Source organism: Gorilla gorilla, chromosome 8 (genome assembly GCF_029281585.2).
Source record: "Gorilla gorilla gorilla isolate KB3781 chromosome 8, NHGRI_mGorGor1-v2.1_pri, whole genome shotgun sequence".
Lineage (NCBI taxonomy): Eukaryota > Metazoa > Chordata > Mammalia > Primates > Hominidae > Gorilla > Gorilla gorilla.
The window spans coordinates 35,172,877-35,188,272 of NC_073232.2; the positions used below are offsets into that span (position 1 = coordinate 35,172,877).

The 15,396-nt window shown below is 39.4% G+C and overlaps 1 protein-coding gene across 3 annotated transcripts in view; it reads left to right on the top strand.

Annotated features, from left to right (window-relative positions):
• The window catches only part of MYO3A (myosin IIIA), a 282,515-nt gene that overhangs the window by 257,727 nt on the left and 9,392 nt on the right, over nucleotides 1-15,396 (top strand). For all 3 annotated transcript variants that reach the window (XM_019034337.4, XM_055353315.2, XM_063709962.1), the window contains 3 exons: nucleotides 5,190-5,296; nucleotides 13,245-13,285; nucleotides 14,946-15,089. In XM_019034337.4, the coding sequence (XP_018889882.2) occupies nucleotides 5,190-5,296; nucleotides 13,245-13,285; nucleotides 14,946-15,089 (292 nt within the window). The remainder of the gene's footprint in view (nucleotides 1-5,189; nucleotides 5,297-13,244; nucleotides 13,286-14,945; nucleotides 15,090-15,396) is intronic.

Genomic DNA, 15,396 nt, shown 5'->3' on the forward strand with positions numbered 1-15,396 from the left:
ACCCAGTAATGGGATGGCTGGGTCAAATGGTATTTCTAGTTCTAGATCCCTGAGGATTCATCACACTGACTTCCACAATGGTTGAACTAGTTTACAGTCCCACCAACAGTGTAAAAGTGTTCCTATTTCTCCACATCCTCTCCAGCACCTGTTGTTTCCTGACTTTTTAATGATCGCCATTCTAACTGGTGTGAGGTGGTATCTCACTGTGGTTTTGATTTGCATTTCTCTGATGGCCAGTGATGATGAGCATTTTTTCATGTGTTTTTTGGCTGCATAAATGTCTTCTTTTGAGAAGTGTCTGTTCATATCCTTTGCCCACTTTTTGATGGGTTTTTTTTTCTTGTAAATTTGTTTGAGTTCACTGTAGATTCTAGATATTATCCCTTTGTCAGATGAGTAGATTGCAAAAATTTTCTCCCATTCTGTAGGTTGCCTATTCACTCTGATGGTAGTTTCTTTGGCTGTGCAGAAGCTCTTTAGTTTAATTAGATCCCATTTGTCAATTTTGGCTTTTGTTGCCATTGCTTTTGGTGTTTTAGTCATGAATTCCTCGCCCATGCAAGGAATGGTATTGCCTGGGTTTTCTTCTAGGGTTTTTATGGTTTTAGGTCTAACATTTAAATCTTTAATCCATCTTGAATTAATTTTAGTATAAGGTGTAAGGAAGGGATCCAGTTTCAGCTTTCTACATATGGCTAGCCAGTTTTCCCAGCACCATTTATTAAATAGGGAATCCTTTCCCCCATTTCTTGTTTTTGTCAGGTTTGTCAAAGATCAGATAGTTGTAGATAAGTGGCATTATTTCTGAGGGCTCTGTTCTGTTCCATTGGTCTATATCTCTGTTTTGGTATCAGTACCATGCTGTTTTGGTTACTGCAGCCTTGTAGTATAGTTTGAAGCCAGGTAGCATGATGCCTCCAGCTTTGTTCTTTTGGCTTAGGATTGACTTGGCAATGTGGGCTCTTTTTTGGTTCCATATGAACTTTAAAGTAGTTTTTTCCAATTCTGTGAAGAAAGTCATTGGTAGCTTGATGGGGATGGCATTGAATCTATAAACAAACCACTGCTCAATGAAATAAAAGAGGATACAAACAAATGGAAGAACATTCCATGCTCATGGGTAGGAAGAATCAATATTGTGAAAATGGCCATACTGCCCATGGTAATTTATAGATTCAATGTGTGTGTCTGTCTTAATCTGTTCTTTTAAGGACAGCAGTCACATTAGATTAGGACCCACTTTAATCACATCATTTTAGCTTAATTACCTCGCTAAAGACTCTATCTCCAAATACAGTCACATTCTGAGCTACTGGAGATTAAGATGTCAACATGTGAATTTTGAGGTGACACAATTCAGCCTGTAACAGGTTTAAAATGGCTTGCGCAACTAGCAAGTACCATTTATGCTCAATGAAAGAGAGATCACTAGGGAGTCAGTGAAAGCTTCATGAAAGAGATAGGATTGAAGGTGGACATTGAACAAGCTTAAGATTTCAGTGAGGCTATGAAAAGCTTTTCTATGAGAAGGTGAGAAAAAGCAAAGTTACACCTATAAACATCGTCTATCAGGGCTTCAGTGAGATAACTGGACTGACAAGAGGAGAAAGTCCATTTGGGGGGAAATGGGAGATAAAACTGAAATTGCTAAGATTGTAAATAACCTGGAGTCAGAAGTTTAACTTGATGAAAAAAGAAAAAAGAGGCATCATCATAAATTTTTGAAACTTGAAATTTCACAATTAAAGTGGTATTTAAGAAAGGAAAATCTGGGCCAGGTGTGGTGGCTCACGCCTGTAATCCCAGCACTTTGGGAGGCTGAGGCGAGCAGATCACCTGAGGTCAAGAGTTCAAGAACAGGCTGGCTAACATGCTGAAACCCCATCTCTACTAAAAATATAAAAATTATCTGGGCGCAGTGGCAAGCACCTGTAATCCCAGCTCCTTGGGAGAATGAGGCAGGAGAATAGCTTGAACCAGGGAGGCAGAGGTTGCAGTGAGCCAAGATTGCACCATTGCACTCCAGCCTGGGAGACAGAGCAAGACTCCATCTCAAAAAACAAAAAACAAAAAAAAGGAAAAGAAAAAGAGGAAAATCTGGTTTTCATTTGTGAGATAAAGCATAGAAACCATATTAAGACTCTACCACAGTTATTAAATGAGTCGTTTCATCCAGAGTGATTGCAATAGCAAATGAGACTAGGTGGTGGATGAATATTAGAGATTTCAAAGGATGTGTCAAAACAATGGACAGAAGTTAATGACTGCTTGTCTGTAGGAAATGAAGAAGACGCACACGGCAAAGGTGTTATCATTGTTTTCAACCTGGGAAGCAGAAATAATGCTGCCATTGAGGTTGTAGTGTACAGAATGTTAGATGGAGAAGAATGATGACTGCGGGTTCATTTGAGTCTGAGAGAGAAGTATTCAGTAAGGAGTAAGAAATTAGGGCAGGAGCTCCTATGGGATGGGAGGGTCAAACCTGAGGTGTGCATTAGGAACACCAGAAATTGCCAGGACCTGAGGAGAGGATGATTCAATCCAGGAGGCAAGGGGAAGATCACTTAGTCATCTTAAGCACTTACTATGTGTCAAGTATTTCTATAAGTACTGGGAATACAAAGAGAAATAAGATAAGGCATCTACCTTCAGAAACTTTATCCTGAGTCATGAAGACAAGGGGTGTTTAATAATGCTTAATGAAGAAGGGTCAGAGACAACAGGGACAGATAAAGGACCTTTGGATTTGTTGGTGAAATGCACCCTTCACCTTCTATTTGACATTAATTTTAATGTCAAAAACTGCAATTCCCTTTGCACCAACCTAATAGAAAGCATTTTCAATAGACAAATCAGATTGAATGGGGGAATATTTGATGAAAAAATGAACACAAGATCAATAATGCCTTTATTCCCAGAACCTTTTTTTGTTTTTCACTCTCTTGGCAATTATTCAGCTTCTTGGCCGTCTTCATTTTAATTAATTTGTATTATGATAGTAATGTTCTGATATTTTAATTTGGATTTTAAATAATATTGAAGCCAAGTTAAAATTTAGTCACATACCACATTCATGTTTCTAAAAATATTAAGAATATCTAATAACTTATACCATATTTTTATGTTTCTTGCCATTCAGATTCAAATGAGTAATATAAATGGATATGACAAATGCATTTTGAAATGGTAAAAGTTTGCAAGAGCCAATAGAAGCTATTTAATAATCAGCACTGGGAGAGAGGATAATGAGAAGGAAAAAAATAAAAGACCACTATTTATGATGGTGGCAAGAATTCAGGCCTTACCATCTTTCCTCGTGCCTGTGACAGTCTAAGATGGATCCAGAAATGGCTCAGATATTTGGACTCCCTCCACCTCCTCCATCTATTCCTTGAAAAAGGGAGAGAGGGAATGGGAGATGAACCTCCAGGGATGGGTTGGACAAGTGCTTTCACTTTTGTTTATTACTAATCTGTACTAACATGGTCTCATTGACAAAGATCTCTTTTTGTTTTATTCAAAAAAGACAGTAATGTATGATTGTTGAGGTTTCTCTGAGGAGCATTGTTCCATGCACTACACCTCTGTGAAGTACTCCCAATTAGCTGATCTCCTTTGTCACCCAGACATTTCCCATACCTTTTGGAATGAATGAGCTGGATAATGTCAGAATATGAATGCTTCTGTGATCAGTGTCTTTACCTAGTGGGCTGGTCAGGGAACTAGAAGGTTAGACATCTATGAGTCTTTCACCCTCGGTTGAAGCTGATTTACACTTGCCAGTCACAGTTGTTTACATATAATAAATATAAATATTCATTTATTTGATTAGTCTAGTTTGGGACAGCTCTGTTTCTCTGTGTATTTCAACATCTGGGGATTAGGAATCATCACTGCCCCTTTACTGTATGCAAGAATGAGCTATTACTGCTTTTAAAGTCCTACCTAGAAATATGTGCTCAGGTGTATTGAATGAAGCTTTCCAATAAGTACCATACCCAACTCACACTTTTATCCTGATCTGTCGAGCAGACATTCTTGTGCAAACAGAGTCGGTGGATGGGGTGGTCAAGAATCATGAAAAAAATAGAAATATGTAATGAGGTCTATTAGCTCTGTAAATATAAAGCCACTTGTAATGAACATGAACATCCAAGTGTACAGATCACCAGAGGCTCTGATGGTGTTGCTCCAGGTTTGAGATCTTGGCTATATTAACAGAAAGAGTAGGAAAAGACAAATATTCTTTCTTGGTCACTCTTTTAATGTCATATCTAAAACAGCTGTTGGTTTGAGATTCTAAATTTTGGAGAAAGAATAGATTAGGCTTTTGAGAAAGAGTCAACTCTGCAAATGAGCTGTCTCTTCATTTGGGGCCATAACATATGAGGCAGTACTTAAAAATGAAGATCGTGCAGTGTTTGGATAGACGGGTCACTGCGTGAGGCTGGTACAAGGGGGAGGGAAGGAACAGAAGAGATTCTGTGAGCATAACATTCCTTTTTAAGTTTTTTTTCTGGCAGCTTTGACCCCTGACCTCATCCATCCTCTGAACTGCTCTACTCAATTCCATGTGACCAAACTATGCATTCTTTCTCCTTCTTTCCTTCCTCCCTCCCTCCCTCCCTGCCTTTCCTTTTTTTTTTTCTTGAGACAGAGTTTTGTTCTTGTCGCCCAGGCTAGAATGCAATGGCACGGTCTCGACTCATTGCAACCTCTGCCTCCCAGGTTCAAGCAATTCTTCTGCCTCAGCCTCCCAAATAGCTGGGATTACGGGTGCCCACCACCACGTCTGACTAATTTTTTTTTGTATTTTTAGTAGAGACGGGGTTTCATCAGTTGGCCAGGCTGGTCTCAAACTCCTGACCTCAAGTGATCTGCCTGCCTCGGCCTCCCAAAGTGCTGGGATAGCAGGCATGAACCACTGCACCCGGCTGCATTGGTTTTCTTTTTCTTCCTCTTGTTTTCTTCCCCTTAGCTCTCAAAGTTCTAGACCACCAGACAGCTAGAGGAAAGCACATGGTGAGGAGTAGGATAAGGGTTGATTATGCAGCAAACGTATTTCCTTTTTCTCCAGCCTTAGCCTCACTCATATGTGTATAATTTCTTATTTATCCCAAAAGGAAAACATCACTTGATAATAGTCTTTGTAATTAAATACTTGTTTATGATCACCTTTCTTATAGGTGTCTCTAAAGGAGAGGAGCCAAAAATATTGAGACCCCCAAGACGACCCCGGAAACCCAAAACATTAAATAACCCTGAAGACTCCACATACTATTATCTACTACATGTAAGTGGCTCACTCTTACTATCAGATGGGAGCCATCACATCTACTAATGGCCAGTGTGAAAACTGTGGCTAGATTAGTTCAGGCACAAAGGAAGGCCTGGCAGGACAGAGATGCCCTTGGTCTCCTCTTCACTGCCTTCCCCTGGCTGGGGATCTGGACACTTTGATCTCCTCCAGCCCTTCTTCCTCACATTCAAGCCTCTCCCATGGTAGTACCTACCATGTCCTCCTTGCAGCTTTCTCTGCTGGTCCATTAATATGAGCTGATATGAAAATATCAACTCAGAAAGAGAAACCCATCATAGCAGGAGCTCTCCAGAGAGGGGCCCTGGTGTAAATGGGTGGGTTATGGTGAAACTAGAAGAAAAGGAAAGAAGAGGGAAACAGACGTTTATTAAGCATCTTTTAAATTCCAGGCCTAGAATAAGGCTTGTTCACATCCACTGTGATAGCTAATCCTGGAAATATCCCTGAATGTATTATCCATATCTCTCAGATCAGGATTCTGAGACACAGATAAGCATGCCTTAGCTGCCAGGCCATTCATTTTATTGAGGTCTTCTGACCCCTCAGCTCCTGCTCACTAACAGCATGAGGACTCATTGGCGTTGCCCCTGATAGCCTGGCCTTCTTCTCATGTTCCTGTTCTCTATGAATGCCACTGTCATCCACATGGTCTCATAAACCAAGAACCTGGGACTCATTCTGGATTTTGTCCTCTCTCTCATACCTGTGATCCATCAGTGGCTCTAACTGTGGCTTCTACCTGCAAAAGCTCACTCCGACTCATTTCCCCCCTCTAACCTCACAGCAATTACCATATTTCAGACTATTAATCATTTCCCACTGTGGAATATTTCAGGTCCCACGTAACTGCCTAATTGCATCCTCTCCAGCCTGCACCTGAAAATGTCTCTAAACCATACCTTTGAGCATGCTCCTCCCTTAATTGTTCTTTTAATGGCTCAGCAACTCCTTCAGGATGAAGTCCTGATTCCTTCCAAGGCCTTCTTCGTGGGACGCTGACTGCTTTTCAGCCTCTTTTCTTGCCCTCTTCTTGTCCTCAAGCCATAGTGAACTGCTTGAAACTCTGCTGGTGAGCTGCATTCCCTCATGCTCCCAAGGCCTTTGCACCCTCTGGCTGGTCCCTCCATTTGCAATATTTATTCACTCTTCCACTCCCCACTGCCACAGTGACACAGCAGCACTCCCCTATGCCCTGGAGAACCCAGAGGATGTGTTGAAACCCAGAGAATCAGTTGGAAATAAGTTTCCTACCTCGCAGGCAAAAAATGAAGCTTACACTTGACCTCCAAGTTAGCCAGTCTTCTCTAGTTCATTCCCTTCTGTCTAGTGATTTCTTTTCAGTTTCCACAGAGGGTTGTCTGTGGAAACCCATTCTCCTCCCCTCTCATTTCCTTTAGACAATCCCATTAGCTACTACAACCTCAGTGACTGCTGATTTCTGAATCTTGATTGCTGGCTTAGATCTCTCTGTAGCTCCAGACTCAAATATCAAACTACCTCATGTTTGTTTTACATATTCTACATAGATACACATGGGCACCCATGTATACATGTATAGAGATATATACACACACATACACATCCATACATGGGCGCACACACTCACAGCTTTGTTGAGATATAAATCGCATGCCATACAATTAACCCACCTTAATATACGTTAAATGGTTTTTAGTACAATAATCACAATCAATTTTACAACATTTTCATCACCTTAAAAAGAAACCCATTAGAAGTCATTACCCACTCCCCACCCCCTGCCCCAAGCCCTAGGCGATCACCAATCTAGTTTTCTGTTTCTGTAGATTTGCCTATTCTGGACATTTCCTATAAATAGAATCACACAATATATGGTATTTTGTGAATACTCAACTAATTTTACAAGCCAGTAATCTGACTATTACCTTGACTTCTCCCTCGTTCTCATCTTCCATATTCAAAAATCTAAATCCAAATATCTCTTGAGTTTCTGTTTCTCTCCATGCTCTGTGCTAATACCCTCTTCCAGGCCAGCATGTCTTGTCAGTAGTTCTGAGTCACTCCTCTTACTGGTCCCTTGGTCTTGTTTTTCCCCTTCCAATTAACATATTTTCCACACTGTAGCCTGAGTTGTATTTCAAAAATTAATATCCAATTATACTATCCTCCCATTGATGGAACTTTTCTGTTACTTCTCACTGTCCTAAGATATGAAGGCCTGTCAAAATCTGGGCCTGCTCATCTTTCCAGCCTCTGTGCTTGATATTCATTCATTCACCCCTCCAAACTCTCCACTCCAGCCCTTCCTTCCCAGTAACCTGCATTCTCCTCTTCAAATTGTCCACGAACATTTGTCCTTGGACATGCCCTTTTCTCAGCCTAAAACACACATCCTCTTCCCCTTCTTGTCTTTCATGATCAAAACACCCTCAGCCTAGATGTCTTTTTCTTCAGGAAACCTTCTTGTCACTCCCAAATCCCAAGAGAGCTCTTCCTATATCCTCCTGAAGAAGCCCATACTTCCCTTTTATGACACTTTATCATGCTAAAGAGGGATTGGTGTGGCTTCCACGAGGTCAAGGAGTTTGCCTATTGCATTCAACCTGACACATAGCAGGCATGCAATAAATATGTGTTGTACAAATGAGAGCAATGAAATAAAAGAATGAAAAACAAATAGGAGTAAATTGAGAAAAATCTAAAATTCCAGATACCTGTGTTTGACAGTCACTTTATATAGGAAGCTGAATAAGAAATGAAATTGATTTTTTTCTATGCTCTCAAATAATTTAAAAAGCAGCAAATACTCTGACATTTGTTTATGCAGTTAAATAGAACAGCAGAAACAAGATTAGAAATTACCAAACATTCCCTATTAACCCTGAGTTTAAGTAGTCAATGATACTCAATGCTCTTTATTAAGTGCAACTGAAATGACAAGTGATTGTGATGGCTTCAACAGCAGATACTATTCCCAGTATGAGAAATTGTAAAAGACCTGAACTGAAGTGAAATGTTATTACTAACAACCAGTGAGAACTGTGGAGCAAATTCTGAGCCTCATAAATGAGTTCCATCCCCAAGAAGCTTACTTTGTCATTGCACTATTATTTTTAAGTGACTATATTTTCATACATCCTAAGTCATTAGGGAATAGGATCCTTTTTTATAACTCTGAGTTTGAAATCTATGACTTCAATGAAAAATAACACAGAAAAGGAGTATATTATTACAGGTGAAGATATACCACGTATTCATATTTATCTGGCCCTTCCCAGGATTTGAGGCATTACACATAGTGAAAAGTGTGGCTGTAATGAGGCCCCACTCCCTTTAACCACCAAACACTTTCTGTAATTTTAAATGGTTTTCATGAAAGTCTTTCTAAAATATATTATACTGCATATTTTAAACCCTTTCTTGATGACCCAGGGTCACTTAAGTGAATGAATTTTTTTTAACTTTTTTTAATGTCTTATTTTTCATTTTTATGGATACATACTAGTTGTACATGTTTATGGAATACATGTGATATTTCGATACAAGCATACAATGTGTAATGATCAAATCAGGATAACTGGAGCATCCATCGTCTCAAGCATTTATTTCTTTGTGTTAGGAACATCCCAATTCCACTGTTTTAGTTATTTTGAAATATACAATAGAGTACTGTGAACTTTTATTGTAGCACTATTCAAAATGTTTGTTCTTGATTCTTGTTACTGAAACACCAGGGGTTTGGTTGAGGTCCGGCTGCGCACCACACAGAAAGCCAATCACTGAACCGAGTATTACCAAGGAAGAAGGCCTTAATCAGGTGCCGTAGCCCAGGAGACACGAGCTCAGTCTCAAATCCATCTCCCTTACAGATTCAAGCCAGGGATTTATATAGCAGGGAGGAAATTTAACAATGTTTAAGAAAACAAGAACTAGGGAGGGGCAAGGAAGCAGTCATGGTGAATGAGTGCAGTGTTGTGGTGAGTTTCAGTCCTTTTTTTGAGGGGCCTGAAGGTTATTTCCTGAGGAAGGAACTCAGATAAAACAAAAGTTTCAAACTTTAAGACCAGAAAGGTTAGTTTGTATGTTTATCAAAAAGAACAGTCTATGGGACTATTGGGTTGGTTTCATTTGTATCTATACCTACCAGAGAGGATCCCTGACTGCCACGGCTAAGGCAGCACCCAATCTCTCTTGTATGTCCCTGGCCTGCTTCATTTTTCTCCAGTGCATTTTGCGTTTTTGGTTGTTGTTGGTGGTGGTGTTTTTGAGACAGAGTCTCACTTTGTTGCCCAGGCTGGAATGCAGTGGCCTGATCTCAGCTCACTGCAACCTCCGCCTCCCGGGTTCAAGCGATTCTCCTGCCTTAGCCTCCCAAGTAGCTAGGATTACAGGCACCCGCTGCCATGCCCAGCTAAGTTTTTTGTATTTTTAGTAAAGCCGGGATTTCACCATGTTGGCCAGCCTAGTCTCAAACTCCTGACCTCAGGTGATCTGCCCGTCTTGGCTTCCCAAAGTGCTGGAATTACAGGCGTGAGCCACCACACCCAGCCTTCTTCAGTGCATTTATAAATATTTGTCTACTTGTCTCCTGTGTGACTTCCCCCTGTAAACTAGAAGCTGTATGGAGGCAAGGCCTATGCTCGCTGTTACAGCCACACTCCTCAGAACACTGTGCTGCTAACATCGTAACTAGAAGACTGTTACGCTAATAATAGACCGCTGTAGTACAGTACTCTCAGGGGCTGTTGAGTTGTAGAAAATTATTTCCTTTACATTTGCCCAACACAAACATCTCTGCTTTCAGTTGTTTTGCTATTTTTATAGTTTTTGTTTTTTTTTTCTCCTTGGATGTCACTTCTTACAATGGCGATTCTAGCGGCCTTAAAATCAGTATTGCCTCTTTCCTATGACTTGATGCTCTTATCTCTTACATCCAGGAAATGCTGCTGCTGTGTCCAAAATAAGAGTGAGCCAAGCCGCAGAAGCATGCCTGTGGAGGAGAGCATTAGCGGGGTACGCATGGCCTGTTGTACTGCCTGGGCTAATGCTCAAAGCTGTGCAGCATCAGCAAAAATGACTCAGGGCCAAGTTTCCTCAAAAAAACAAGTAATCGAACACAATCTTATCAGAGATCCCTTCCAATTTTATTATTCTTTCCAGTACTTTCCCTGAACTACAGCAGTAGCTAGTTTGGCCACTCCAAAGTCTTTTTCTTCCTAACTTCAACGTTTAGCTCCTTCATCCGTCTAAATAAAGACATTGGTAGTGTATTACCAAAAGGAAAGTAAGATTGTGCTCACCATGATGTAATGGATATGAATTTTAACGTTTTGTCATAAAACATATTTCTTTATGTCGGGTGGGGCTGGAGGGGGAGTGCAATGTGCCTGATTAAGAAACAGGTTCTTCAAAGTCTTCAGAGCTAAGACACTATTTTTTAAAGGCCTCCTCAAGAAACACCCAAGCCAGAAAATCTACGTGAGTCATGTTTGTCTCCTCTTTCTTTCTTTTCCTACTCTGGTTCTACAGGAAATTGCCATGGGACATTTGCTTCTTTATTTTCATTTCAAATTTCAAGTTTTTAATTTGTAATTTCAAAACTATAATTGAAAACATTGTACATCTTCGCAAAAAAGCCCCACTATAAAGTCCGTGTAATAAATTTCTTATAAAATCCTCACCTTTGAGGAGTGATATGCTTCCCTTTTCATGACAAAGGGTAGAGGTTAATGCATCATGCTCCCCTTTTAGCCCCAGCTGTTAGGAAACTAAGAGACAAATGTAAGCCTCCATCTTAATGCACCTACTTCCTTTGCCTCCTTTGTTTCTCATTTACAATTTTTACTTTATTATTTTGATTGTATAACGACTTATATTATGAGCCATCTTAAATAATTTTTGCAAAAATATATTACTGAATTACATTTCATGAGAATATTCTAACACAAGGCCACGCGCAGCGGCTCACACCTGTAATCCCAGCACTTGGAGAGGCTGAAGTGGGTGGATTGCTTGAGCTTAAGAGTTCGAGACCAGCCTGGGGAACATAGCGAAACCTTGTCTCCACAAAAACTTCAAAAATTACCTGGGCACGATGGGTCATGACTATAGTCCCAGCTACAAGGATGGCTAAGGTGAGAAGATCACTAAGGTGGGAGGATCACTTGAGCTCAGGAGGCAGAAGTTGCAGTGAGCCGAGATTGCATCGCTGCACTCCAGCCTGAGTCACAGAGCGAGACACTGTCTCAAAAAAAAAGAAAAGAAAAAAGAATATTCTAACACAGGCAAGAGTGAAAGATGTCTGGACAATACATCCTCTTCTAGGAATTCGTGTAACTGAGAACCAACTTATATACACCATGTCCCAGAAGGAAGTGCTGATCTAGTATAAATAGGATCTTCACCAGCCTGAGAATTCAAGGGCAGAACATTATTTGATTCTTGGTTATATAAAGGGCATCTCTGTCACTCAACATAGTGCCATCACTTAAGCCTAACTTTGAACTATAGGCAATTGTTACCCAGAACAAAAGGGACTTTTTTTCAGGTAATGGATGAGGGAGGCAGGACCTCTGTAGGAAACTACTACTGAAGTCATGTTAAAACAGAAACAACCACCACAACAAACAGCACCCCAGTCCCGGAGATCATTAACTGAACTGCTAGTGGCCACTGTTCCTATGCAGGCAACGTAATTATTTGTAAGCGCCTCTTAGCCTAGGGCATTGGATCAAGAATGTGAAGTGACAGGAAATGGGAGAACAGGAATGTAATTGATATCCTGCCCTTACATTATTTCCTGAATGGTCTCCTCCCTGACTTGATGCAAGGAAGCACTCACTTCTACCTCATCCACCCGTTAAAATGCCAACCAATAAGAATAAAAGAAACCATGAACTGTTTCACTCATCTACTATTTTAGAGCACAACAAATGATAAATCCTGAAAAAAACGTGACTTACTGTGTCTCTAAGAATACTGGGGAAAACCCTCAGTATTTATAAACCATTATTAACTGCCATTTTTGTTATACAACACTTTTATGGTACCAGCCAACTTGATACCTGCTATAGGGTTTCCGCAGTTATAATATCTTCAGTTTGTTCAAGGTGAGTATGGTGTCTGTTTTCTCAGACTAAAAGACAAATATGCTGTGGCAACATGTAAATAGATGAGCTCAAATATATTGAAGTAGCACACACACAAAAACACATTACTAATGCTACAGTGCAAAAGATAATACTGGTTTGTATATAAGGTGAAACTTACATACAAAGGACCATTTTGTTAGTGTTCAAATTGAAGTATCAGTTAAAATACATCTAATTATTTCCATACTTGCGTATCTCAATTTGTTCTGACCTTGATACATAAAGTTCTCAACTATGAAAACATTGTGCAAATGAAAACATATATCATCTGTGCTGCTACATTTATGTCATAAATGGGCTCCTATAGGTTTATGAAGTCACAATTCCATTCCTTTTGCGGACTGTTTCACCTGCCCTCCATATTCACCCATCTGTTTTACCTGCAGACAAAGAAGCAAGACATTCAAAGCAGCTTAATTAACCTGCTTCCATCGCAACTGCATTTGTATAGAGAAATGGGCTTCCCAGAAATTTTAGTTTGCTCCCGTTTGTAGTAAATAGATCTTACGTATAGCCTTGTTTATATTGGTCACTGTGTGGGAAATACATTTTTCATGTGGAATGCAAAGATTCATTTCAGTTTAGGTGTTGCAAAAATAACCAGAAATTTATAATTAATAAAACTTGAGTAAATTATATTTCTTTAAATTTTTAAAATATTATATCCACTTGCTTATTTCTAACTTAGTCTTTTAAGAGTAAATGTATTTACATATTAAGATTATAGTTATATATCCATTATATTAAGACCATAATATTATATGGATCTTTTGAATTCTTCTTTCCTTTAGAAGTCAATCCAAGAAGAAAAACGAAGACCAAGGAAAGACAGGTAATTATTACTTCTCGATTTCAATCAGTCATCTTATTCAAACAAAAATAAAAATCCATGTGTTCAAATTATGATTTAAAATCACCTATTTTAGGCCAGGCGCGGTGACTCACGCCTGTAATCCCAGCACTTTGGGAGGCCGAGGCGGGTGGATCACGAGGTCAGGAGATCGAGACCATCCTGGCTGACACGGTGAAACCCCGTCTCTACTAAAAATACAAAAAAAAAAAAAATTAGCCGGGCGTAGTGGCAGGCGCCTGTAGTCCCAGCTACTCGGGAGGCTGAGGCAGGAGAATGGCGTGAACCCAGGAGGCGGAGCTTGCAGTGAGCCGAGATTGCGCCACTGCACTCCAGCCTGAGCAGTCGACTGGGCGAGACTCCGTCTCAAAAAAAAAAAAAAAAAAAAAATCACCTATTTTATATGCATAGATTTGGAAAGTAATGTGCATTCAATACATTTACGTTACGAATATGTGATTTATATATAATTTATAAGTTCCTGCCTACTGGAAATCTATTGAGCCAGCATAGCACTAAGAACTTAAATATGTTTTAAATGAATCGTACCCTCCCAGTAGGTAATTTGCTTTTCTTGTTCCATGGAATGGTTTTGCTTGGGCAATTTGAACATGCCTGTATTCATGAATTTTCTTTCCCCAAACTCCTTTTTGCTTTTTCTCCTTCTACACATGCTAAATCTTGCTGCTTGTAATTTTTATAGATTTGTTAAGAAGGTTTATGTTACTTGCAAGTATAGCACACTTAAATTCACATTATTCTCCTTTTCTTATATTTCCCACTGATATTTTACTCTTTTAATACTATATCACTGTTTTAATCAATGTTCATGTCAACCAATTTCCAGACAGTGAGTGCTAAGAACAAACAAGAGCGTTTCTATTAAGCATGAGTGAACACAGTTCTTTATTTCTGAATCAGTGACATCCTGAAAGTCCTTTTTAGATTAGTATCTGTAATTTGAAAAGTGTGTTTTCCTGGAAGCACTGTAACACCTGGAGGTTTTCCAGACCTACCTGTTTATCTCTTAGGAAGTCCCAGAGCACCATAGGAACCAGACTGTGCCCTGAGTAGAACAAAGAATTAACATGGGCAAGGATGCACCCTTATGTGTATGTCATGTGTGGGTGTTAAAATCTAGCACAGAAATTAATCCACTAAAGAACAGAGTAGAGGGAGGACAGAATGTTATTCATGAAGGAGGTAAGTTAAGATCATATGTGTATCAATCTACTGAGGGCTGATAAAATTTGAAAATGCTGAGTATTAGTACACAAAGGTGAGCTTTTCTGATAATGGCCTAAAGGTCAGTAGTGACTGCTGATCTGGACTGGCCAAACTGAAACACTGCAATCACTGGCTATTCTAGTAACCACTAGTTTGGTGCCAAGTTCAGTGCAATAGAACCAGGAAAATGTGTTCCCACAGCTAATGTTCTGTTCAAGGTAAGATATGAAGGTTTTTCTGTTTTACTTATGGGATACACTGTTTTTCCCACATTTCAAGACCTTCCATTTCTATTGACATGTGTATGTTACTCTAAATTATAGTAAATACTTTTAAAGAAAAAAAAGTATCCTGTAAGTTTAAGTGAGTAGAAAATTAGATTGATGCAATGGTGTGTTTATGTGTTCATTTACAGTCAGGGAAAATTATTAGATTTGGAAGATTTCTATTATAAGGAATTTTTGCCCAGTCGTTCTGGACCAAAGGAACATAGCCCTAGTTTAAGAGAACGAAGACCACAGCAAGAACTCCAGAATCAATATATTAAGGCTAATGAAAGGTAAAAAGCTAAACTTTAAAGTACAGCATTTGCAGTTTTATACTCACAATTTCATTTCTTAAGATATTTCACTTTATATATAGATGAATGACAAAGCACTCTTACTGAATATTGCATCTTTTGAGTGATATGGTGTTTAAAAGTAATGTCATGTACAGTGTTATGGTAATCAGACACCTCAGTTTTCCTAGCAAAAACTGAGTTTTTATCTGTTTTCTTGGAGTAATTATTAACAAAAACTCCTGTTTTTAAATAAAAGTACTTCAGTTTGGATGATAAATTATTATATGGTCATCTGATTGTAAGC